Below are 26,638 nucleotides of genomic sequence, written 5' to 3' on the forward strand. Positions count from 1 at the left end.
TCGCTCAAATGCTAACACCTTAAGCATTAATCTTCAAATGAATGCTGCTTGATTTTGCTAATCAGTATTTTGCTTAAAATACTTCTAATGCATTCCTTTCTCCAATTAACCCCTACGATTTTGCTCTGAATTCTTTCGGCACAGTTATTCCTTTTAAAAATTTTGTGATAACCAGTTTTTCAAAATCAGAATCCTTCCTCATTTTAAATTTCTTTTCCTTTTATTTTATAAAAACTCTTTTTCCCGTCTTACACTTTCTGTTCTTCCATAAAGGTTGAAAGTTAAAATTTAACTGGAAAAGTCACCAATGAGAAATAGTTTTGTTTCTCTGAAATAAATCATGCACACTGCTGCCTAAAAAAATCTAAGTTTTTATAAACTCAGCTTGCAGAGATGAATTAGAATTTGCATGGCCTAGGAGACAAACTTTTAGAGGATTTTTCTGAACAAAATAAAAATAAAAAATCCTATACATCTAAGGCAGCAGTGTCATATTAGGTAAAAAAAAAAAATTAGACTTTGCAAAGAAATATTATTAAAAGCTGCAAGGAAAGCTTGAGCAATTACATTTTTTTCACGTGTGTAATTTTTAAACTACCAGATGTTATGTTTTCTCCTTTAATTTGTAATACATGTGAAATGTTGCAAGCCTCCTGTGATTCAGAATATTGATTTGGTACATCTTAGTTTTTTTCACTTTCTCTTTAGGACGTAGTTAATGTACAAGAGTTGTTTAGAAACCAAATCTTTTAATCGTATTGGTGACTTTTTTTTAGTATCTTCGGCCAGCGCTCTTCTTATATAAAAGGGTGACTCAGTGCAGTTTCCCCATCTTCTGCATGGATTGTTAGGTACGTTAAATAACGTCTCTTATCTCCTAGGTGTGGGAGTATTTCCCTCACAGGATCCCGTTCAGCCCAGAATGCCTCCTTGGATTTGCAATGAGAGTTTGGTTCCAGGTAAAAAAGCTGCTTTGTCCAGCATTCCCATCTGGATATTTTACTTTAAGTGTTGAAAACAGAGTTGTGGATATTTACTATTGTGGTTACAAAATATGCAGAAGGAATTTTAATATTTTCCTTGTTTATTTTTTTCTGAAAAAGCACAGAAAATTTAAAAGATCTGATGTTTAGGACAGCCTTATATGTAAAATAGCTATATAAATGTGGAGAAATGTTTTGCATTAATATTTTATTGACCATCATAGACTCTTATTTCTAAAAGCTTTGCTTAGATTTATCATGCTTTAAAAGATATTTTTATTTCATAGATTATTAATAACCTCTCAAGAATAGTACCAATACGGGCGCCTGGGTGGCCCAGTTGGTTAAGTATCTGCTTTCGGCTCAAGTCATGATCCTAGGGTCCTGGGACTGAGTCCCACATCAGGCTCAGTGTTCAGTGGGGAGGCTGCTGCTTCCTCTTTTCTGCTACTCCCCCTGCTTGTGCTCTCTTTGTTTCTCAAATAAATGTATAAAATCTTAAAAAACAAAAAGTAGTACTAATACATTTAATGTAATTTTCTGAACTCGTGGTGATTTTTATATTTTAAAGTATATTTGTCTTACAACTTATGATATTATATGAAGGGGCGCCTGGGTAGCTTAGTTGTTAAGCGTCTGCCTTTGGCTCAGATCATGATCCCAGGGTCCTGGGGTAGAGCCCTGCATCAGCCTCCCCTGCTCAGCAGGGAGCCTACTTCTTTCTCTCCCATCCCACTCCCCATGCTTGTGTTCCCTCTCTTGCTGCTGCATCTCTGTGTCAAATAAATAAATAAATAATCTTTTTTTGAAAATGTGAACTAAAAGACCAACTGGCATCTTTTTCAACACTGGAAGGTGGTGTTTACTTTTTACTTTAGGTATATTTTTACTGCTGAGCAAAAAAAAAAAATCCCTTAGGTGCATATGTTGTGATTGCATTCAGTTGCTATGAGGAAATAACTCTATTGAGCTGTGGCTGATGCGCCCACAGTAATGACGATTATAGCAGCATGTGTTAATGGGTCTTAATATATTGTAACATGTGTGATTTGCTCTATTTTGCCAATCCCTGAAAACTGCATAAAAGTGGGTTTTCTTCCAAGTGCCCATTAGACAATCTGCATCTTCTTCCTCTCTGTGTTCAAGCCAAACAAACAGAACCCAGATCCAGTATATTTTGAGTTCCTTCCATTTTCTGCCAGCTTGTATTTCTTTCTCCCTCCTTCCAAACATACATGCACACATTATTTCCTAGCCAAAATATGTGTTTTTATAGCCAGCCTACTAACCTATAATCCATATTTAAATCCTGGATATAAATTTTTTGCTTTAAACATTTTTTTTTTCTGTCTGCCTTAGCCCTACCCACTGTCATCCTCCAAAACGCCTCTTAAGTAGGATTGCCAGATTTAGCAAATGTCATATACAACATCCATTCAATTTTGAATTTCAGATAAATACTAAATAACTGTTTAGTATAAAAGTATGTCTCGTGTGATATTAACATCCTCTATTTTATATGGCAACCTCGTCTCTAAGAACCTTTCTCATTTTGTCCTTTGGAAATCCCATTTGTTGTGGAAAAATTCCTCAGCAATCCTTTCCCTTTTTTCTTTTTTGTTTATGTTTTAAAAAGATTTATTTATTTATTTGACAGAAAGAGATCACAAGTAGGCAGAGAGGCAGGCAGAGAGAGAGATCAACAGGATCCCTGCTGAGCAGAGAGCTGAAGCTAGACTGGATCCCAGGACCTTCGGACCTGACCCGAGCCAAAGGCAGAGGCCCCAACCCACTGAGCCACCCAGGCACCCCTCCCATCCTTTTTTTTTTTTCAAACATGTATTCTGCTCTATCAACTTGACTGAAAGTTGCTTTCTCTGAAGGCTCTATTTCCATAGTACCTTACCCAGTGCTGTTTTTGCTCAGAGCCTCTAACCCACTGGGGGAGGAGACAGGTGGTACCGGTACAGTTCTCGCCTCCCCACTGCTATTTTCAGACTCTTCCCACCACCATTACTCTACAGCTCTGTTGATACTGCCTCTGTCTTAGTATCGTTACTGTCTTCTCTTGAGCACTAAGACTTTCTCTGACTGTTAGCCCCAAATCTTCATCTTTGGAACTAAGTTCCAACCTGTCTTCTAAGCTGCAGACTCTTTTTATGTTGGATATTTCCTCTTGAATAATCTTTACAGCAGTTCAAACCCTGACATGGCTTCGGTTCTGTTAAAGCAGTTTGACTAAGGATTATTCTTGTGTCAGCAACAAGGGCAACCAAGAGCAGTCACCTTTAATATGTTTACATTTGTAATCTGGTCTTTCCCTTGATAGATGCCTATAAGAAAATTTTAGAAATCACAATGACTCCAACTGGAATAGATACTGCTAAACTTTATCCCATTCTGATGTCGTCTGGACTTCCCAGGGAAACTCTTGGACAGATATGGGCCTTAGCTAATCGAACTACACCTGGCAGACTGACTAAGGAAGAGCTTTATACTGTTCTCGCCATGATAGCGGTAACACAGGTAGATGTTGTTTCTTAAGTTAGAGCAAAAACTTTTCAATATAAATCCTATTGACTACAATGTTGAAGAACTTCTTGTATGTCAAAATTTAGATTATTTTTAGGATACAGTACTTCAAAATGTACGGTTTTATATGCTGCACAATCTAGCAGTATATTCCTTTGTTTAAAGACTGTTTAGTGTATTAACATTCTCTGATCTAACTGTACCCTTTCTGAACTTGAAAGTTATTCAGTAATAGATGAAATTACTCTTCCTGTTTTTGAAGGCCTTGCTTAAAATTCCTTAAAAATAAAGTATTCTTGGTCTGGTAGCAGTTTTTCTCATAATACAAAATCATTTTAAATGATTCGATTATAATGAAACAGCCGAACTTGTCAGAGAGTACAGTGTCACCATTGAGCTGTGTTAACCATTTCTTTGCCTGATATTAGGTTTACATGAACCTTGTAAGTTATTTTCTTGTATCAAATTCATGAGTTTTGGAACTCCCGGTTGGAAAGCTTTCAGAACTACTTGTATATTTAGGTCTCCCTTTGCTGAATTTAGATTGTATGTGGTTTGCAATCCCCTAAAATGTTCCCATTTTCCTTCTATTCTGTATAGAGGGGTGTTCCTGCCATGAGTCCTGATGCTTTAAGTCAATTTCCAGCCGCTCCTATTCCAACTTTAAGTGGCTTTCCTATGACTTTGCCTACTGCGGTGAGTCAGCCAACTGGGATGTCTTCAGGCCCTGCAGGCTCCATACCCCTCAACCTCGGACAGCCAGTTATGGGCATTAACCTCGTTGGACCAGTTGGGGGAGCTGCAGCCCAGGCTTCTAGTGGCTTCATGTCCTCTTACCCTGCAAATCAGGTAAGTGGAGAAGCTGTGTATATTCCAAATAATCCCTGAAGGTGAATCTGGACAGCTTTTTTTCTAAGGATGCAGAGAAGATTGTTGTATTATAATGGACACTGGAGGTGAAAATTAAACAGTAGTAAAACAATACAAAATTTAATTTCTCATTGTTTTAAAAAAATGAAGAAATTTCTTGTACCTTAAGGGATTTGAATTTTGGCTTAAAGTTTATATAGTTCTTTGGGCGCCTGGGTGGCTCAGTGGGTTAAGCCGCTGCCTTCGGCTCAGGTCATGATCTCAGGGTCCTGGGATTGAGTCCCGCATCGGGCTCTCTGCTCAGCAGGGAGCCTGCTTCCTCCTCTCTCTCTCTGCCTGCCTCTCTGCCTACTTGTAATCTCTCTCTGTCAAATAAATAAATAAAATCTTTAAAAAAAAGAAAAAAGTTTATATAGTTCTTTTTAGTATATTCATTTTAAACATCAAGCTTAATGAGGTTAACTAAATTCCTAGACTGTGTCTTTTGGAAGAGCTACTAAACCTGAAATTCAAATGTTTCCATTTATTTTTCACTTCTCAGATTAGCAAAAAGTTTAGAAAACATAATAGTGTCAGGGAAAATGTAAGGAAAATGGTTTGCTGGTACAGCCTTCTTGGAAGGCAGGTTTGGCAATAGCTACCCAAATTATAAATGTCTGTATTTTCTGACCTAGCAGTCACACTATTAGGAATCTGTCCCATAGAAATAGTAACTCAGATGAACAAAAATATGCAAGGATTTTTTTTTAAGATTTTATTTATTTATTTGTCATAGAGAGAGAAGCGAGAGCAAGCATAGGCAGAGTGGCAGGCAGAGGCAGAAGGAGAAGCAGGCTCCCTGCCAAGCAAGGAGCCCAATGCAGGACTCGATCCCAGGACGCTGGGATCATGACCTGAGCCGGAGGCAGCCGCTTAACCAACTGAGCCACCCAGGCGTCCCAAGGATATTTTTCATAGCATTGTTTGTTAGAGTAAAAAGTTAGAAATAGCTAAATGTCCCTCAGAGGAAGGAAGGTTAAATAAATTTGGCTTCATCCATATAGTGGTAAACTATTTTATCATTAAAATGAATGAACTACTACATGTACAACATGCAAAAAATGTCCACATTATAATTGCATCTTTTTTTTCAAGTGCAGAACAATGTAGTATAAGCTCATTTTTCTGTAAAACAAGTGAACTGTTCACAGTTCTTAACTTTCAGAGCATGTGATTAGGAGTCAGTGTTCATTGTTGATTTTATACATATTTTAATGGATTATAACAAGCTTGTATCACTTTTGTAATTCACATCATGTATAAAATGTTTTTTAAAGATGGCAGGTTCTCAGTATTAAATGTGATTCAGGGACGCCTGGGTGGCGCAGTTGGTTAAACGACTGCCTCCGGCTCAGGGCGTGATCCTGGAGTCCCGGGATCGAGTCCCACATCAGGCTCCCAGCTCCATGGGGAGTCTGCTTCGCTCTCTGACCTTCTCCTCGCTCATTCTCTCTCTCACTGTCTCTCTCTCTCAAATAAATAAAATAAAATCTTTAAAAAAATAAAAAAATAAATAAATAAATGTGATTCAGCTGTTTTTATAATTTTTTATTTTTTTTATTAACATATAATGTATTATTAGCCCCAGGGGTACAGGTCTTTGAATCGCCAGGTTTACACACTTCATAGCACATATGATTCAGCTGTTTTAAAAATGTGTAGATTAGTTCTTTTGTCAGAAAGTTAGTTCTTGTATCTAAAAATACAGGACGGGGGTACCTGGGTGGCTTAGTCGGTTAAGCTTCTGACTCGTTTTTGGCTCAGGTCGTGATTTCATGGTGGTGAGATTGAGCCATGTGTCAGGCTCCACACTGGGGGTGAAGTCTGCTTAAGATTCTGTCTCTCTCTCCCTCTCCCTTTGACCGTCCCACCACCCCACCCTACCCCTGCAATAAAAAAGTACAAGACAGATTCTTGCTTTGATACTGGAGTTGTGTTATATCTAAAGTGTGTTCTTCTAAAATTAGATAGTCATGCTTACCTAATTTAGGTACCTAAACTGGGAGATTTAAAAGGTAGTTTTTGAGTTTGACAGTTGTAAATTTGTTATTTACTCTTGTATCAATTCAATCTCTCTATTTAAATGTCCTCTATAAACCTAGGTGGTAAAACCAGAAGAAGACGACTTCCAGGATTTTCAAGATGCTTCTAAGTCAGGCTCCCTTGATGACTCGTTCACTGATTTCCAAGAGTTGCCTGCTTCTTCAAAAACAAGTAATTCCCAGCATGGAAACAGGTAGAAAACAGTTGGATAGAGTTAACATTGTGTTTAATAATTGACAAAGGGGCATCTATATTGAGAAGCCTATGTAAGAAAGTTAAGACTTCTTACTCTCGTGCTTTCCTTGATTATTCTCTCTTTATTATTGTTTTACCCTTGAAACTTTTCTCCGCATTGTCCACCCAAAACTTTAGCACTACCATTTCCTCCCAGTACACACCGCTTGCCAATATTTTTTTCTTTGCCTGTGCTATAAGCCTGATTACAGGGGCACCTGCCTTCAGCTCAGGTCATGATCTCAGGGTCCTTGGATTGAGCCCTGCATTGCATCGCATCGCATCGCATCGCATCATCGGGCTCTCTGCTCAGCGGGAAGCCTGCTTCCTCCTCTCTTTCTCTGCCTGCCTCTCTGCCTGCTTGTGATCTCTGTCTTTCAAATAAATAAAATCTTTAAAAACAAGTAAAATTTAATTAAAAATAATAAACCTGATTATAGCCGAGTGTACCTGTATGGTGATGACTTCATGTTCTCTTATCAGAAGCAAGTCATTGGCTATTGAAAAGTTTTTTAGACAGGGGCACATAATATGATATTTTTGCAGTATAACATGCTGTTGATTTTCCACAGAAATAATAATTCAGAAATGTAAATGTGATTATTTATTCATTTCTCCTTTATGTTTGATATCGGTGACTTTTAGGCCTTCAGATTTCTGTTCATTTTTTTGCATACATAGTTACATAACTGTTTCTGTAATGCTTGTGTACTAGCTTCACTTTTAGGTTATGGTAACTGACTCAATATGTTGCCAGTACCTTTCCATCATTTTTTAAAAGTTTTTAGGAGTGCCTGGGTGGCATTGGGCTCCCTACTCAGCAGGTTGTCTGCTTCTTCTCCCTCTCGCCCTCCTTGTTCTCTCTCTCTTTCTCTCAAATATATAAAACCTTAAAAAACTAAGTTTTTAGATACTACTTCTTCCATAGAGTGGAATATACCGGACTTTGAGCAACCAGTTAGGAATTTCTCTGGTTATTTTTGGAACTTGTTTCTGTTTGGATACGTTTACCATTTCTCTTACGTTCCTGTTTATGCAGTATCATTTATCTTTTCCGTTTTAACCAATTGATTATCTCTTAATGCTTCCTGCGTATACACTGTAACAAGAACTAAGGGATAGGCTTTGTAGATGACTACAAATTAAGAAAAGAGGGGTGCCTGGGTGGCTCAGTTGTTAAATGTCTGTCTCCGGCTCAGGTCATGATTGCAGGGTCCTGGAATCGAGCCCCACATCAGGCTCCTTGCTCAATGGGAAGCCTGCTTCTCCCTCTTCTATTCCCCCTGCTTACGTTTCCGCCTCTGGCTATCTCTCTCTCTCTCTCTCTCTCAAATAAATAAATAAAATCTTTTTTAAAAATTTAAAAAACAGATTAGGAAAAGAATTATTATCCTGATTTTAAGAATTTGTCAGGTAACCATAAGTGCCACAGAGGAGAAACATTTGAAGGGTGGGACTATAAATAACAGTGATTTCCAAACCCACTACAGTGGCACACAGTTAACCAATAGATACATAATAATACTTCTTTCTCCTGTCTCTTCCTTCAAACAAAATATATATGTTCTACTCTCTAGAACATACCTGAATGACCCAGGGCATCTGCAGTTACCTGCATAACATTAGATTCAGTGTTTTCCTACTCAAAGCTAAATAAAAATGTGTTAAAAATCACTGTTCCCTTTCTTGGTGAATCAGGTCACCATATCCAGTCACCAAATCAGAAACATGTCCTTTATCTTTGGTTCCGTGCTCTCTCCTTTACCACCACCAACTCTGTCAGCTCTGCTTGGCATGGAAGAAGGCTGGATGTGCTCTTGCCCCTGCCTGTCCTCTCGACCGTTGCTCTTCCCCCACAGCTTATGCTCCAGCCGTGCCATGAGGACTCTGCACTGATCGTACTTTTTCAGGTTTCTGACCTTTACCCTTCTTCAATCTGAAATTCTCTCAAGAGTTCTTTCTGGTTCTACTTCAAAAATCAGTTTAACATAGGAAGTGTTTACTAACTTCTCTGCATCAGTTGGCACCTCAAAGATGAGGGCCCTCCCTCTTTACTGCCCTGGTGCCTCATAGATGTCTGGGCCCTGATGACTGGTTTATCTGTTTCCCTTACTAGGCTATTGTACTTGATGAAGGTCTTTCCTGGCAATATTTGTAGTCCCTAGCAATATTATGTAATTAATAAAGGATTATTGAATGAACGTGTTGCGGTATGTAGGTTATAAACCAAATTAGTGGTTTACTCCTCTGGGGAAAGAAAAAAAACCCTTAGTAGGTGAAGTTGAAGTTTGGGCATAGAAAGCTTTAAGATGTTGGCCTAGTCCAAGATTCATGGGATATTAGCAATTTTGTGTGGCATTATCTCCACATAATAGTTTACTTTCATACACAGTCATACTCTGTAGGCTTTTTTTTTTTTCAGTTCTGACTTGATTACTTCCATGCTTACATGAAAACATTTTGCTCATGTCTAAGAATCCACACTCATTGTTTATTTACACATTGAAAGACATTTACTTACTACCATCTACTATATGCCAGACATTGGGGTAGACACTAGAACTATAAAAGGAGAAAATGCAGTTCCTGCTATAAAGAAGCTTAGTTTTATCTGGGTATTTATAGTATTGATAAAAATTCTCTTAGAATTGGTCCTTCAGTCTTTTTGTGTGTGTGTGTGTACCTGTATAATGAATTCCCTAGTTTATGATTTATATTCCATATTATGAGTTTATTTTAAAGGGCTGTTTGTTAAATAATGATATAAATGGCTAAGGCTAGGTGAGCTTTTTTTTTTTTTTTTTTTTTAACAGGCTCCATACCCAGTGTGGAGCCCATCACCGGACTTGATCTCAGGACCCTGAGACCAAGACCTGAGCTAAGACCAAGACTTGGACTCTTAAAGGATTGAACTACCCAGACACCCCTTGGGCAGCACTTTTAAGCAAAAAATGGGCATTATTTGTCCTAGAAGATGAAAAGCCTAGTAAGGTGTTAGATGTAGGCTGGGGTGGAGACTCCTGTTAGTCTGTGAAAAAAAAAAAATCTCAGTTAAGGGCAGCACCAATGTGGGATGGCTTATGATTTGTGACGTAATTTGTAAAGTATTTTAGAGATAAGAAGTGGCCTGAGGAAAGGGATCCCGGCTACTGTGTGGGGTAAATTCAACTGCCATAGTAATCCTGCGATGAGATGGTGAGAGTACTCTGGGTTTAGAGTCAGGCGCTGAAAAGTGTGCGTTTGAGAAATTGGTCAGACTCAGTGTCGAACTGAGTGTCAGAGGAGAAAGAGCACTTGAGTCAGCATGAAAGGGAATGTGGAAGTCAGCAGTGTCATTCATTTATCCATTCCCAAAATACTTAACTGTGAGCCAACACTGGGAAGCCTGGAACAGGAAACATCACAGACCAAGGATAAAAGAGTTCAAAAAGGATTAAGGTGGAGGGGTTTTGAATTGGTTAGCCTCATTTTACTTTTTAAGTGACAGTATTTAGTGTGGTGTCTGTCCGATCAGATCGGGATTGGGGGGTCCCCAAATGTGAAGTGATGATCAGGTGAAGGCCAGTGTACGGGCAGTGAAAGGATTCCCCCCAGGCAGAACAAAGGAAATAAAAGTTTATTGAATACACTGCAAGGGAGCAGCAGGCTGGACTGCAAAGGAGAGACTGCCAGGCAGTGGATAGGAGCTGTTTTTATTTATGTTTTTTTTAATTATTTTTAATTTTTTTAAAGATTTTTATTTATTTATTTGACAGAGATCACAAGTAGGCAGAGAGGCAGGCAGAGAGAGAGGAGAAACAGGCTGAGCAGAGAGCCTGACATGGGGGCGGGGAGGGAGGGGCGGGGGTGGTGGTGGTGGTGGAGGGGCAATCTATCCCAGGACTCTGGGATCACCACCAGAGCCGAAGGCAGAGGCTTTAAACCACTGAGCCACCTAGGCGCCCCATGGGAGCTATTTTTGAAGGGGGAAGGTGGGGTAGTGTAGCCACAAATGGAATTTTCCCTATTTAGTGATGTTGCCAAATAGCCCATTGGTCTGTTAGGGCCTGTAGATGTTTTGAGCAGAGGGCTTGTCTCTACTCGGCCAGGTGGTCACTGTGGGCCCTTTTGCCTTGATTAAGTTTCCACGACTCAAGCCTGTTTAGCAGGCTTGCATTTAACAGGGTAAGCAACTCAGTAAAATCATCGATGACAGCCACATGCAGTGAGTGTAAAACAAATGGACACACTGAGAAAAAGCAAATTACTTTTTTTTTTTTTTGGTGGCCAAATTCTAAGTCTTTTCTTTCAACAGAATGCCTGGTCTTATTAAAAGAATGTACCTCTCTCACGGAGTATCTTTCACTAGTATTAAAGAGTAGAAATAACAGTTTTCATATTTGGAATAGATAAATACTTTATGTAACTGGCCTAAACACTGTCATGGTGATTACAGTTTGGTTTTTTTTTCCCCCCAAGAATTTCAGAGAATTAAAATGAATTATTCATTTGTAATATGCATAAAATTACAGTCTGAGTCAGCAGGATTTTTTTTTTGAGTGGAATTTTATTTTGTTAACTTCAATCAGTATTTCATTACCTTGAAGGTCCTCTATTTTTTTCCAATCCTGAAAATAATTTTAAAATTAATAAAAATCAATTATAGGTCATATTTAGTAGATCTTACCAGTGGGCTTTACAAGGCTGTAACTGAAGTTGGCAGTTCAAGAAAAACAAATAGGTTGTTCAACTTTGTGATTTTTTCCCCCTCAAGCATTAATTACTTTGTAACATTCTGCTCAATGAATTGTAGTTTAATTGTTTATGGAGCTTAAAAAATCCACCTATAATGTATAGATGATGACCTGTTTGTCAAGATCAAATACATTGCAGCTGTTTGGTAGAGGTGTGAAATTATAATATTTCATTGCACTAAGTCCTATAGCACTGTGGACCTTCATTAGCATGCATGTGCGGGAGCTGGGTTTTTTACCTTGCTTGTAGGCTGCTGATAAGATGATTTAAATGACTGTGGAAGATTTTTGCTTCAGGGCAAAGAACTCAATAGAAATCCATTTATATAACTTGTGTGTGTGGTATTGAATGACACAAACTAGTGGTGGAACGTAGTCATTCATATGTAAAGTTGTTCTTCCAGGGAGCTGCCTGGGTGTGATAAGAAAAAGGGGGGGGCAGTGCTTTTATAGTGTGTGTTTAAGCCATCCAAGAATTACCCACACAGATAGTACTCATTACACTATTTTTCCATCCAGCGAGAAATATGTCCACAGGCAAAAGTATCTTTATCTAATTTTTAAGTGATTGTTGTTTTGCTACAAAGATAGCTTCTGGAAGCGCTGATGTGATCCTTGTAAAAATGTAAATTGTATTAACTCTACTGCTGCTTATCAGATGTGTGAACTTCTGCCAGTAAGCAATGCAGTAAGATCAAATAAGAACAATTTACATCTTGGCCTGAACAACATTTCATAAACAGATGTTTATCTTAACTATTCTGCCTCTGCAGTCTGAACCCATTACAAAGAATAATTTATATTAAGGTTAACAGAATTTATTCTAAAATATTGGGTGTACATATTTGGAACAGTTCGCTTTTGCCACTTTACGGACCTTAAGTTAAAATTCTAGGAGGTCATTATTCTCTGAGAATCTATTCCCAGTGCCATTCCAACTGTTTTTGTGGCTTACGGAGATGATTAGATGGTCAGTGTAGGTCTGACCCCTCTTCAGATAATCAAGCAAAGAATTATCACATGGGTGGTGTGTCAGTATATTTTTCCAAGAAAAAAGGATGTTTAAAAAAAAAAAAAAAAAGAGTGTTCTCCCTTCTGTGGTGAATATAGTTTCTAACTTTTAAAGCAGGGAGCCATGAGTTTTAACCAGGTAGTACCTATTTACCATTTCAATTCTAAGCTTCTACTTGATGATAAGGGAAGGATTCAGTGTTCTTGTCATTAAGAAACATTTCATTTTCCCTTATAGTGCCCCTTCTTTGTTGATGCCACTTCCTGGAACTAAAGCATCAGCTTCGATGGATAAATATGCTGTGTTTAAAGGAATTGCAGCTGAGAAGTCCTCTGAAAATACTGTTCCATTTGGAGGTAAAAACACATTGTCAATTCATAAACCTATGAAGGTAAACCATTTTAGTGGTGACCTTTTGTGAGAAATGTATAAAATGCTTATACCACGTGTCAAGTATGTATGACTAATCCAATCTGCCTTACTTACTTCCTTGAGTTTTAATATCAAGATTCCTAAACTTTTTTTTTTTTTAAAGATTCCTAAACTTAATGGACTTTTTGTCTTTTCATCATAGAGCCTGGTGATAAATACAGTGCTTTCAGAGAACTCGAGCAGACAGCAGAGAGTAAATCTTCAGGTAAGTTTTTGATTCCTTAAATGGATAAATCACTTCTGGTTTTTTTTTTTTTAATTTATTTATTTTAAGTAACCTCTACACAGATTACAAGTAATCTCTACATGGGGCTTGAACTCATGGCCCCAAGATCAAGAGTTGCATGTTCCTCTAAGCCAGCCAGGTACCCCTCGTTTTTTAATAAAAGATATTTTTAAGTTATTTTTATTAACATATAATGTATTATTTGCCCCAGGGGTACAGGTATGTGAATCATGGTTCTTTCAGTGATACTTCTGAGCATGTCTTTGTTATATTATGTGTAAGAGGATTTTTTGGCTTTGTGCCTCTGGAAATTATAAGGAAGCAAAATGTGGTTCAGCTATTGGAAATGATTTTCTAAAATTAAGGGCAAACCCCCAATTGAGGCAATTTCTTTTTTCTTTTTTTTTTTTTTCAAGATTTTATTTATTTATTTGACAGAGATCACAAATAGGCAGAGGGGCAGGCAGAGAGAGAGGAGGAAGCAGACCCCCCACTGAGCAGGGAGCCCGATGTGGGGCACCATTTGGGGCTCGATCCCCTGACCCTGGGATCATGACCTGAGCCGCAGGCAGAGGCTTTAACCCACTGATCTACCCAGGCGCCCCGAGGCAATTTCTTTTGAATCTAGTGTGTTCTCTTTCACTGGAAGCCTTCAAGCCAAGTTAGACTTCTGTATCGAATGAGGGCTCTGACTGGTCTCCTTTATTTTAATGTTTAACAAGAACTTGAACTGTTTTCAGTCTGTGGACTATGCAAAAGGTAGCAACCAGTCTTTTTAAGATTTTCAGACAAGATCGGGCGCGTTCAGGGTGGTATGGCCGTAGACTCTTTTTAAGATTTTCAGAATTGGCTATAATTTAATAAAATAAGAGGAATTTATAGAAGGGCTTAGAGTAGAAGGGAATATAGAATGATAGTTTGAGAGCCATATGTATAAAGAGTGGAAGTTATATTTGTGGTTAAATCCTAACCTGATATGTAGGGTTTAGATAATCCATAGATAATCCATAATGGACATAATCCATTATGTCCTTCCAAGTTTAGCTGCACATGCTATGACATCTGTATACTCTCAGGAGGATTTCTTCCTGAGTACAGTGCCATCCATATTCTACGTTTGTGTATTGAGTGCTCAAATTTGGAAAATTCTTTGATAATCATTTGTTCTCACCCTTCTGTCCAAGAGGGTGGGAATGGGCAGGGGAAGTGAGAGGAGATAATAGGAAAGGTAATGTATGTGTGAAAGTTCAAGGAATAAGTGTACTTCTTAGGGTGCCTGTAGATCAGTCTTTTAAGTGTCTGCCTTCTGCCCAGGTCATGGTCCCAGAGTGCTGGGATGGAGCCCAGCGGCAGGTTCCTTGCTCTGCAGGGAGCCTGCTCCTCCCTCTCCCTCTACTGTCCCCTACCTCACTTGTGTTCTCTCTCTCTCTCCCTCTCTGTTGCAAAAATAAATCTTTTTTTTTTTTTTTAAGATTTTATTTATTTATGTGACAGACAAAGATCACAAGTAGGCAGAGAGAGAGAGAGGAGTAAGCAGGCTCCCCTTGGAGCAGAAAACCCGATACGGGGTTCGATCCCGTGACCCTGGGATCATGACCTGAGCTGAAGGCAGAGGCTTTAACCCACTGAGCAATCCAGGCGCCCGCAAAAATAAAAAAAAAATTTTAATGTACTATTTAAGTATCTATAAAAAGAGAAACCCACCAATTCTAAAAATATTCTCTCTCTTATAGCTGTTAGGTTCCAAAAGTGTTTCCTTGTTTCATTCTAGCCTTTAGGATGTAATAACTTTTTTCCTCAGTGCCTGTGTTAAGCACTAGGAGTACAAAGATAAACTTTAGAGGAAACTTGGGGCACCTGGGTGGTTCAGTCTGTTGAGGGCCAACTCTTGATTTTGGCTCAGGTCACAATCTCTATCCTGGGGTTGCCCTCAGCCGGGAGTCTACTTCAGGATTCTGTCTCGCTCTCCCCTGCTCAGTCACATGCTCTCTTTCTCTAAAATAATAAATCTTTTAAAAACAAGCAAAAAAAAAAAAAAAAAATCCCCAAAACCCTAGAGGAACTTGGGCTTGTTAGTTGGGTTTGACTCCCAGCAGTGCTTTCCTCACCTACCTCTCAGGCCAAGGTGAGTTTGGAGTAAAGAGCAAGGTTTAATATCAGAGTTCTTTGCTTAGGGTGGTAGTAAAGATCTTATCATAGGTGTGCTGTTCCTGGGAAAGACAGTGGTGCCATCAGAATGGAAGCAGTACCTTCGTGCTGCTCTTAGAGAACTGTAGTAACAGAACCCCATACTGTTACTGCCATGTGTGCTGGCTTGCTTTCATTCCTGTATTAACTTTAACTCAGAGTTAAAAGAGTTCCAGGTAGAGCTGCCAACTCTTTGTTCATTTTAGGAGAATATATTTTATTCTGTTCTCGTTAAAAATACATTGGCCCGGGGCACCTGGGTGGCTCAGTGGGTTAAGCCTCTGCCTTCGGCTCAGGTCATGATCTCAAGGTCCTGGGATCAAGCCCCATGTCAGGCACTCTGCTTAGCAGAGAGCCTGCTTCCCCCCTCTCTACCTGTCTCTTTGCCTACTTGTGATTTCTCTCTTTCTGTCAGATACATACATACAGTGGCCTGAATGCATCAAGTATGTTAGTATCTTAGAATTTATGAAAAATCATGTAGTATTGTGTTCAGAACTATGGTTTTTATAGGTTACTAAGTGACAGAGATTAATGTTATTTCCTTTTTTCCTACTCCTACAGTTTAAACTGTAAATTTAAAGAGATGAGGAAAATACTCTATATGGAGAAGTGACCCTTCTTATTGAAGTTTTAGCAACAAGTGACCTCTTTTGAAATGTTTTCAGGGCCTAAAAAGTGACAAGTAGGGAGGGGAATTTATGAGGATTCAGAGGATTAATGTATCCTCTGATATGCAAGTTCCCAATGACTGAAACTAATTTATTTGCCCCAAAGTTCCCTTTGTTTTTGAGCTTGTAAACCCACCCGTTTTTCTTTCTTTTTGAACCTTTCACCCAGCTTCCATTTCTAATGAAAACATTTACAATTCATCAGTAAGTTTAGTTTGCTGTGGTGATTTCTTTTTAAAAATAACAAAGCAAAACTTGTCAATTTCACAGATATTTCAAAGTAGCACATCAAAAATTTAGACTGTGACAAAATTGGCTGCTTGTTACATTTTCATTTACAAAAATGATACAAGTATTATCGATAACATACTTATCCAAAATTGTGGGTGATTTTTTTTTAAGTTTTACATATGCTTCTCCTGTCAATTTGTGAAATTGACTTTAGTTTTATTAGTCATATGTCTTAAAAACATAAAATACAGAAATTTTGAATGCTGTTCCTCTCTTTCTAAAATTTCCCTCATAATATTAAGTAGATTTCTTTGTGTTGGTGAATTATGCTGGTGAATTGATTAAATCAGCTTCCATTGTTTTTTCCATGCTTTCTTATGATATATCAAAGCATATATCATGTTACAAACACAATATATTTAAAGTTTGTTTTATTTTAATGACAGTTTTAAGAATTAGATTTTGGTTTGAAATACACTTTTTTTTTTTAAGATTTTATTTATTTGACAGAGAGAGATCACAAGTAGGCAGAGAGGCAGACAGAGGGGATGAAGGAGAAGCAGGCTCCCCGCCAAGCAGAGAGCCCGATGGGGGGGCTCGGTCCCAGGACCCCGGGATCATGACCCGAGCTGAAGGCAGAGGCTTTAACCCACTGAGTCACCCAGGCGCCTCTGAAGTATACTTTAATAGCTCATTTGTTTCTGTATCTCATTTTTAGGGACAAACAGAATTTTAAACTGGACAAAGAAATTAAAGCCTGTATTTTAGTTTATAACTCTCCAGAAATAGCACTCACATTTTCAAATAAGTGATGTTGGTATAGCTATATTTATATTTGGTTTATCTTTTGGTTTTCATTATTTGGTAAACCTAGTAGATTTTAGGGAAGACCTTTAGACACCACTAGAAAAACTAAGATCATCTGCATCCTAACCTCATACTTATGAGTGATAATGTTACTCTAATAATAAAGGAACTCTATTTAGAATCATGGGTCTAGGGCCACCTGGGTGGCTCAGTTGGTTAAACAACTGTCTTCCACTCAGGTGATGATCCTGGGCTCCAGAGGTAAGCTCCCTGCTTATTAGGCAGCTTGCTTCTTCTCCCTCTTCCTCTGCTGCCTCCACTGCTAGTGCCCTCCTGCTCTCTCATTCTGTCAAATAAGTAAATAAAATCTTTAAAAAAAAAAGAATCATGAGTCTAGATTTTTATCAGCATCCTAATTGAGTCTATTTAATTTTTTACTGAAAATTCATTGTACTTGTTTTCTCTAAAAAATGATAACAAAAAAGTTTTCAATAAATCCTTCCTCAGAGTAGCACAATATAAGGTTTAAATCCTATCCTTTGAAATTTTTAATAATGCAGTTGGTACTTATTTAAATGCCTCTAAATTTTAATAAATAAGAACAAGCACTGATTGGTTTAGTGGGATGGCTGATTTCGAGAACAGCCCAAGTACTCAGAATTTTTTTTTCCATGAGATCAGCTTATTTTTTGTAGGGTATAGAAAAACTACCATTTTAAAATGTGTCCTTAAATAAATAAAATCTTTTTAAAAAGTAAAATAAAATGTGTCCTTAGCAGGGGGCACCAAGTTGGTGCAGTCAGTTGAATGTCCAATTCTTGGTCTGGGCTGGGGTCTGATTTCAGGGTTGTGAGATCCAGCCCCATATCAGGCTCCCTGCTTGGGCCAGAGTCTGCTTGAGCTTCTCTGCCCCTCCTGCTTACATTCACATGAGCACACACGCTCGCTTGCTTGCTTGCTTTCTCTCCCTCTCTCACATAAATAAATCTTTTTTTAATAAATAAGTAAATCTTAAAAAAAAAAAAAAAGTGTCCTTAGCTAGAATGCTTTGCATGTAAGTAGATACCTTTTGAGGAAAAATTTTCGTCGAAGTTCCCTTCCAATTAATGCCCCCATATACTGGAGGAAGACCAGTGATACCTAAAAATATGCTTAAAGTGCCTAGATGAACAAAGGGTTTCACATTCTGAATATTAGATGCAGGATTTTTCGTAGTACTTCACTGGTATCTGTGACATTTTTTGCCTTGATTGATCACCATGTAAAGCATTTTATCTTTAAGGGATCATTATTTCAGCGTGTCTCTCTTCAGGAATCTCGAGCACCTCTTTCTTCTTCCCTTGTGTGCTGTGCTGGCTACCTGTAGTGACCTGAAGCCCCGAGAGCCGTGCTTTTGGCCAGCTGAAGGACCTGGCCCTAGGAGACCCAGCACACTTAGATGAGCAAATAAAACTGCGGCTGTTAGGTGCTCTCGGTTTGATTCGTATTTCTTTTGGTATCACTAGCCTTCAGTGTGGAAACAGATGTGTAGTTTCCAAAGAGATGTTTTGGTAGGGTTTCAGCATGGTTAAATAATGTCAAGCCTGTGAGGGAAAAGTCTCTAAAACTATGCTTGTAATTTAATATACTGTGCACCATGTGGTTTTCAGCTCAGCATTCTTATTTATTTGGCTGTGTTGTGTTTTTTTGTTCTTTCAGGGGAAAACTTTGCAGAATTCAGATCTGCAGGCACAGATGATGGCTTCACAGATTTTAAAACTGCCGACAGTCTATCACCACTAGAACCACCAACAAAAGACCAAACTTTTCCAGCGGCCTTCCCCTCAGGAGCTATACAACAGAAACAACAAACACAAGTGAAAAACCCTCTGAACTTAGCAGATTTAGACATGTTTTCCTCAGTTAACTGCAGCAGCGAGAAACCCTTGTCTTTTTCAGCTGCGTTTAGTGCATCCAAAGCCGTTTCCACACGACCACAGCCAGCAGTGCCCACTACAGCTACGACAGCATTGGCAGCCACGAAGATGTCTAGTTTGGCTGATGATTTTGGAGAATTCAACCTTTTTGGAGAATATTCTAGTCCAGCATCTGTTGGGGAGCAGGATGACTTTGCAGATTTTATGGCTTTCAGCAACAGCTCTGTTTCAGCTGAGCAAAAGGCCGATGACAAATACGATGCCCTTAAAGAGGAAGCTAGTCCTGTTCCTCTGCCTGGCAGCTCGAGCAGTGCAGTGAAGATGGGACAAGGCTCAGCTGCCGCGTCTACCAAATACGATGTCTTCAAACAACTTTCTCTGGAAGGATCTGGACTAGGTGTTGAAGAAATGAAAGATAACACTCCTTCAGGAAAAAGTGACGATGATTTTGCTGACTTCCACTCCAGTAAATTTTCTTCCATGAACTCAGACAAATCCCTGAGCGAGAAATCCGTGGCTTTCAGACACACCAAAGAAGACTCTGCTTCGGTGAAGTCCTTGGATCTCCCTTCCATTGGTGGCAGCAGTGTTGGCAAGGAGGACTCTGAAGACGCACTCTCTGTTCAGTTTGACATGAAACTGGCTGATGTGGGAGGAGATCTTAAGCATGTCATGTCTGATAGCTCTTTGGATTTACCAACAGTTAGTGGCCAGCATCCTCCTGCTGCAGGTGAGGAATTGGTGAGATTACTCTGGTGATGGTGATGTAGATTTCAAAGATGGTGTGGTGGGTGCCAATTTCCAGTAGAGTGAGGCTCTGGCTCTTAACCTTTATGAATTTCTAATAACCTCTTCATTGCCAATCCCATTAAAGCAGTGTTAAAGTTGATTCTGTAGATATTTGGATATATGGATCCTCTGAATACCGTGGAACTTAGATTGGATTGATTAATTTATTTTCGAAATCAAACACCAACTTGGTGTTAGAGGCACATAAAAATCCACTGCTGAATGAACCCTACATCACCAGGACTTTTTATAAAGACTTCTGCGGTGTCAGTAATGTTCCTCTATTTCTGTGAGTGAGGTCGGTGTTTCCCTCTCCTTCTCTCTTCTCTTGGGTCTGTTTGGCAGCTACCAATATATTATTCTGTTCAGTTTACAGAAACTGACTCTTGGTAGGCCAAGAAAGTAAAAATGTCTAGCCGGTTGTACTGCAGTTTGCCACATCTCCACAAGGGAGGAGGGAAAGAGCTTGTCTGGATGTCGTGTGTGCCAGAGTCTGGCAAGGAGGAGGGCATGAGTTGTAGTGGAATTCAGGTACAGTGTTCGGTGTGAACTCTACTGCTGGAAGTATTAAATTGTAACAAATCTGTAGATGGTAGAATAGGGTAACTACTAACTTTCTCATAAAATGTTTGAAAACATCTTACAAGGGAGCCCTCTCTAAATTCTATATGGATTTACTTGTAGCGGTTTATTCTGTAGTCCAGCTTCCTGTCATAAAAACTAGATTCCCAAGTGTCCTCGTTTTTATTTTGTTTTGTTATTTGATATGTTATATAGAAAGATAAACCCATTTTGTGGCCTTTAATAATGAGAACTATCTCAGTATTACTGTATTATTCTAGAAAACATTATACATTCGAAGGGTTTGTTGTGTTTTAACTAGAGAGGGACATACAAGACATTTCCAAGTTTACAGATTGTGGCAGAAATGTCAAGGTACTATGGCTTTTGCATATATCAAAATGGTAAGTCAGAGAACAAAACCTCCTCCATCCTTTGGCTGCTGGAGTAGTCAGAGATATTCTTAAACAGTGTGCTGGATCAGGAGTAGGTTCTCAGAGACAGGATACGTGTCACATGGCGGCTGGCTGGCTGGGGCATTGTCTGAGGGTCGCAGACTCTGCATAGCTCCTTGCGCCCAACTGTCTACTTCCATTTTTTGTATTTTTAACTCAGATGGTTTCCTTTTTTTTTTTTTTTTTTTTTTTTTTGCTGCTGTTTGTTTGATAATCAGAGTGATTTTGTTTCTCTTTTTTATATGAGCTGCTTGAGCCACAGTAGTCGGTTGCAAAGTGCTCTGTTTTTTGAAAAATATTCGATTTTTATTTAAAAATCTCATGACATGTATACTAGCCTTTTGGACTCTGAAGTTATGAATTAGAAGCTATTTTTTTGAAAGTGAATCTATATTCTTTCATAGTGCCAAGCTAGATGTCTTTATGAGATGACTCTAAATCAGGTTTGGGATATCTTTTTCTTTTCCTTCCTTTAAAATTTTTTCATTTTATTTGGGGAGGGGCAAGTTCTTGTGACCAAGCTTGTTCTGACTGACCTGTTAAAATAATCTTCTGTGCTCGTGTTCTTTTATGTATGTTTGAAACATTCCCAGCTTGGAACCTGTAATGTTCAAGCCAAGTCTCTTAAGTTTGCGGATATTCTTAAAAGCAGATTGTTTCCTCTTTTTGACCTGTAAACCGCCTGTCGGAAAGGAGCAGTATCCCTTTAGAGCGGTTGGTAAAAGGGGTTGATGCCTGACCCATAAGCTATATTGTTGTTGAGCAAAACTGCTGCCTACATGTACTGTCGAAGGTAAATGGCAGGGACCTCTTCAGTGCACTTTGGTTTGACTTTAACCTCACGTTGACCACAGTATCTCTTGCTCTCTTAGTTTGAGGGTTAAAGGTACTTCTTGTTGGAGAAATAACAAGTGAGCCGATGAAAAGAGAATAAACTAGTAGATTGCTCTCTCTGGTCCTTAATCTTGTTTAGAAACCCCAACTTAACTCTGAAGGGGATACTGTCTCTTTTAACTCTTGCTATAATTCTTTGTATGGAAGGTAGATAATACTAATAACATTGCCTGATTTCTCTGCATACTATTACATTTAACCCTTTGAGCCCTTGCTGCATATAATTTCAACTAGGCTGTTTTTGTCCCCACCACCAAATTTAATCTCTCTGGCACGGAACCATCTTGATGTGCAGTCATTTCGATCATCTGGTTTTGTTGGCAGCAAGAGCTTACCCTCATTTGTGACACTCTCAAAGGGTTAGCAAGACTTCTGTAGCTAGCTACCTACCTACCTGTAAAGTAGCTCTTCTTTGACATTGAAAATCGTTGTATTTTAATCAGCACCTTATTAGTAGTATTTTTTTTCCTTTGGCTGCTTTTCTGATGTCTTTTTTTTTTTTTCAATTTAGACATTTTCTGTGTGAATGTGCCTTTTCGAACTTGCTTTGGTATATTCCTCTGCAAATACTGATCTGCATGCTTATTCTGATGACTTCTTTTCCAGCTCTCTGTACCACTCTCTTTTGTGATCTGTAAGTCCTATGTTAATAAATAATTCTTTGGCATATTTTGAAAGTGTGGGGATGTGTGTAATTTGTACTATTTAAGGGTTAGACCAGAGAAATATCTGGTCCGTATCAAGTGTAAAGCTGTAGCATCTCCTGTGATTAGAGGGCCTTTCCCTTTTGTTGTTTTCTTCAAATACCTTTCTCCTAAGAAAGTATTGGCTTAGCCTTTCCCCCTTATAATTCCATTGATAGAAATTTTCAACATGGCACTGAATTAAGATGTAATTTTAACCTTACACTATGTAATAGGAAAAGTTTACTCCTTTCTTCTGGTGAAAAAAACAGAGTAGGTCTTACCGCTTAGTAAACATGACAGAGCCTGTCTCCACTAGGAGTTACGGCGGCTGAGGGAATAGATCAAATAGTTGAGTGTTGGGGACAGGAGATACATCTATTAATAACTAGATACCCGTAAGTTTAACTTAAATCATGGAATAGTATTGAGATGGACTTCTGAGCACAGTGCATGCAAACTGAGCTTAAATTGATAATCTCTGTAATGGAGTGTTCAGTGTTAATACCAAAATGTCTTCAGGACTGAATTCAGTGTGGGTCTGAAATGGGCACTCGGGCTCTAATTGGAGAGCATGTTATCTTTCCAGCTTCAGAATGTTTCGTGAAGCCACCCTGAGTCTTTTGGTTTTTTTGTTTGTTTGTTTTGTTTTGTTTTGTTTTAACTCAGAGTCCATAAAGCAAGTTCGTAAAACAACTTTAGGGGAGGTCCTCAAAGTAAGCTTTAAGCCACTTTCCTTTTTAAGAAAATAATCCTAGAAAGACATACAAAAATTAGCAATAAGAGAATGCTTAGTTTGGAAAATATTTGTTTCATTTTTGAGTATATTAATAGCAAAAAAACCTTGGGAATATTATTGTTTTTTAGATTACAAACCCAAGACCAATAAAAATCTTGGGAAAAAAGGATTATTTCCACAGTTGACATTTTTTTCCTTATACTTTGAAATTTTAGTTCTTTGTTCTTTAAAAATTTGAGATAGACAGGAAATTAAACCATTAAAGATGAGGATTTTGAATAGGATTCCAGAGAGATCACTCACAGTATCTGAAATAGGCCATTTGAGAAGGAAAAAAGTTGCATATTGGGGTTTGGAATAATTCAAAGAGAAGCTGAGTCTGCCATTCAAACTACTGTATTTGGATAAATATATTACGCTTTAATTATGATGTGTTCTGTTTACTCCTATGCCAAGTAAAGTAATACAGTTAGTACTTGAAGTCATACGTCAGTGCCTGAGAAATTATACAAGTGTATTCATATTTTGCAATCACTCTATGGTTCACATTAAAATCTCTGCTGATTTTTAGAAGTCGCAAATGAACATGAAGGGGACACTGACATATCGGTGAAGCTGGGCTAAATCCTAATATATCAAAATCAAATTATTTTTTTAAAGAGCTTCTTCTAGCTTTGTTTTTCTATCAGTTGAATTCTTTTGATATGTTGTTTTGGAAAGCATTGGCCCAATGGCTTTGAGAGCATTATAAGGTCATGGGCATAGAAGGGTCTTCCAGGTGCTGCCCTCTCCCTTGCATGGCCAAAAGGCTCCACCTACAGCTCATCTGGTGGTTTTTTTTAATGAGATTTGATTTTTCATGATGACAATGAGCAGTCCCCCTGTATAGTTGACCCTTGAACAACATGGGGGTTAGGGACATTGACCTAGTGCGGTCCAAAAATCCACATACAGCTTTTGACTAATAGCCTACTATTTACTTTGACAATAAGCCTACAGAAGCCTTACTGATAAAATAAAGTCCGTTAACTCCTATTTTGTATGTTAGATATATTACATATTATAAAGGAAGCTAGCAAAAAGAAAATGTTAACAAACATTTAGAGAATGTTCTCACATGGTAGAGAAAATACATTTACAGTACTAAACTCTATTTTTTTTTAAATCCATATATAAATGGATCTGTGCAATTCAAACCCATACCATTCAAGAGTCAGCTGTAAAGCCTGACACCATTCCTTCACCTTCCAGCCTCTTCGGGCTTCACATATCTCCAGAATAGCTGATTTTCTTTGTTGAACTTTAAAGTACTGGTGCAGAAATCTGGGGGTGCTTACAGATAGTGTGGGTATCATTTACACCAAAGATTTCTTTGTGTCAGGACAAAGAAAGAATGGGAGGTTTCTAGACAGATTAGGGAACACTAGAAGGCAGTTAGACCGCAGCATTTTCCTGTCAGACTCACAGTGTGGTCACTTTCATTCTCTTTTCTTAAACAACTATCCAAGCATTTGAGACTTCTAGGCCACAGCCCAAGTTCTATAGTTAATAGAGCATGTGAAGGTAGAATAGTGTCGGGGTGGAAAGAAGTTGAGATGTATCAATACTTCATGGTTTGCTTTGGTAAGTGAAGTTTGGATTAAATCAGTATTGGAAATTAAAAGAGATTTCTTCCTTAGTACCCTGAACATTTTTATTGCTGTACAAAACCCTGAAGAATGATAGACTTTGCGCATGTATCCTTTTCTTCTTTGTCTAAGCTCCCTTTCAAAAGCCAGGAACTTAATCACCTGGGCATATGCTTACTGCTTTAGAAAACTTCCATGGAAATCAGTATGGCCTTCGCGTCATGTAATGGCAGCTCACGTTCTTTGTTCCAAGAAATACCTTGTTTTTGTCTTCAGCATCTGTTCCGGGGGGATTTGAATAGAAGTTATGGAAGAGACTGCTAGGGTTACTTGCCAGCGTAAGCAAGAAATCCATGTTTTGATTTGAGCTCCATGATGGAAAGGGGCTCGCCTAGTTCATTCCCCTGGCCTTTGTAATAGGACATTCCTGGTTGCCAACAAACACCTGTATTACAGCACACAATTTGGCCTATTATCTGTGTGCAATTGCTGTTCAACCTAGCACAGCCGCAGAGCTCTTCAGGAGAACTAGAAATGCAGTAGTGATTCTCTTTTCATTTTATTGCATCCATTCTGTTTTCTTTTTCCTGTTTCTCCCGTAATTGTCAGAATTCAGCTATTGAATGGAAAACCCATCTATAGAAACTTCAGTGATTACAAAATGTGGGTTATTCCACATCATTTTTTCCAGGCAGGGCTTCCATCACTGATGTTGCAGGTCTCACAGCATCTTTAATATTTTGAAAACCATCATACAGTAATGCATGTAATTTAACTGCTTAGAAAAGGTAGAATTGTTAACATGGGAAATGAGAACTTTTCTTGGTTTAACCTACCCTCCGTGAACTGATTTACCACATTTTTCTTAGAAAATGGTTTACTAAATATTCCCCACTCCAGGAAATACTACTCAGTTTTTATATTACTTATAAATGCAAAAATTTAGAAAGACAGTGTTCTCATCTTCCTTACCTAAGTCAGTTAGTGCTTCCTTTTGTGTTCAGATGCATTGCACTTCAGTAATTTATTTTTATACTCTAGTAGCCAATGAATAAGCAAAAGTAAAATTTTAAAATCAACCTCGAGGCTTTTGGCATATCTTGTATATTTACTCATCTTTTTTTTTTTCAAGATTTTATTTATTTATTTGACAGATAGAGATCACAAGTAGGCAGAGAGGCAGGCAGAGAGAGAGGAGGAAGCAGGCTCCCTGCTGAGCAGAGAGCCCCGATTGATGCGGGGCTTGATCCCAGGATCCTGGGATCATGACCCAAGCCAAAGGCAGAGGCTTTAACCCACTGAGCCACCCAGGTGTGCCCTCATCTTTTTTTTTATCATAATTTTTTTTAATCTTTCATTTGGTCATTTCCATGAGTTACTCCAAAAGACAAAATGCTATGCCTCTCATTTTTAATAAAAGTAAGGTTTGTTGAAGATCTGCAGTATTATAAGAATATTTAAAAGCTTTTCAGCTAATTGCTGAAAAGCTAATAAGCTTTTCCCTTATTGCTTATAATGTTTTTTACCTGATTATAATACAATCATTTCTGGTTGTTGTTGTTGTTTTTTTTTTAACCCCTGTTTTTTTCTTACTGCAGAATTGCACAAAAGGGTCTTTTTATTACCATAACAACTGGGTTGTGGTTTTTGAACTAGAGCTTAAGTTTTCATTAAATTTGCCTTTGGTCTTTAGGAAGACTGCTAAAATTGCTACCCTTGTAGTAAATGAGATTCTTGGAGTTTCATAATACATTTTCCCCAAAAAAGCTTTCTGGTAGCATCTAACAATAACAAATACCCATGTTGTGAGACTTTTTTTGCATGGACCCCTTGAAGACAACTGTCCTAAGGCACCTGCCTCAGGGCAGTTCCCCTCTCTGAGTCAGGGCACCTCCTGATCCCTTTCATTCTTTGGGAGGAACAAAGCACTGCAGCCAGACACCAAGAAAGCATTTTGCCTGACGCCTTGTTTT

General features: G+C 38.4%; 1 protein-coding gene across 14 annotated transcripts in view; it reads left to right on the forward strand.

The window, feature by feature from the left end:
* The window catches only part of SYNRG (synergin gamma), an 88,982-nt gene that overhangs the window by 36,419 nt on the left and 25,925 nt on the right, over positions 1-26,638 (forward strand). For all 14 annotated transcript variants that reach the window (XM_044248439.1, XM_044248441.1, XM_044248446.1 and 11 more), the window contains 7 exons: positions 882-959; positions 3,313-3,509; positions 4,116-4,364; positions 6,527-6,660; positions 12,684-12,802; positions 13,021-13,083; positions 18,699-19,646. In XM_044248439.1, coding sequence (XP_044104374.1) covers positions 882-959; positions 3,313-3,509; positions 4,116-4,364; positions 6,527-6,660; positions 12,684-12,802; positions 13,021-13,083; positions 18,699-19,646 — 1,788 coding nt within the window. The remainder of the gene's footprint in view (positions 1-881; positions 960-3,312; positions 3,510-4,115; positions 4,365-6,526; positions 6,661-12,683; positions 12,803-13,020; positions 13,084-18,698; positions 19,647-26,638) is intronic.

This window comes from Neovison vison, chromosome 5 (genome assembly GCF_020171115.1).
Source record: "Neovison vison isolate M4711 chromosome 5, ASM_NN_V1, whole genome shotgun sequence".
Taxonomy (NCBI): domain Eukaryota; kingdom Metazoa; phylum Chordata; class Mammalia; order Carnivora; family Mustelidae; genus Neogale; species Neogale vison.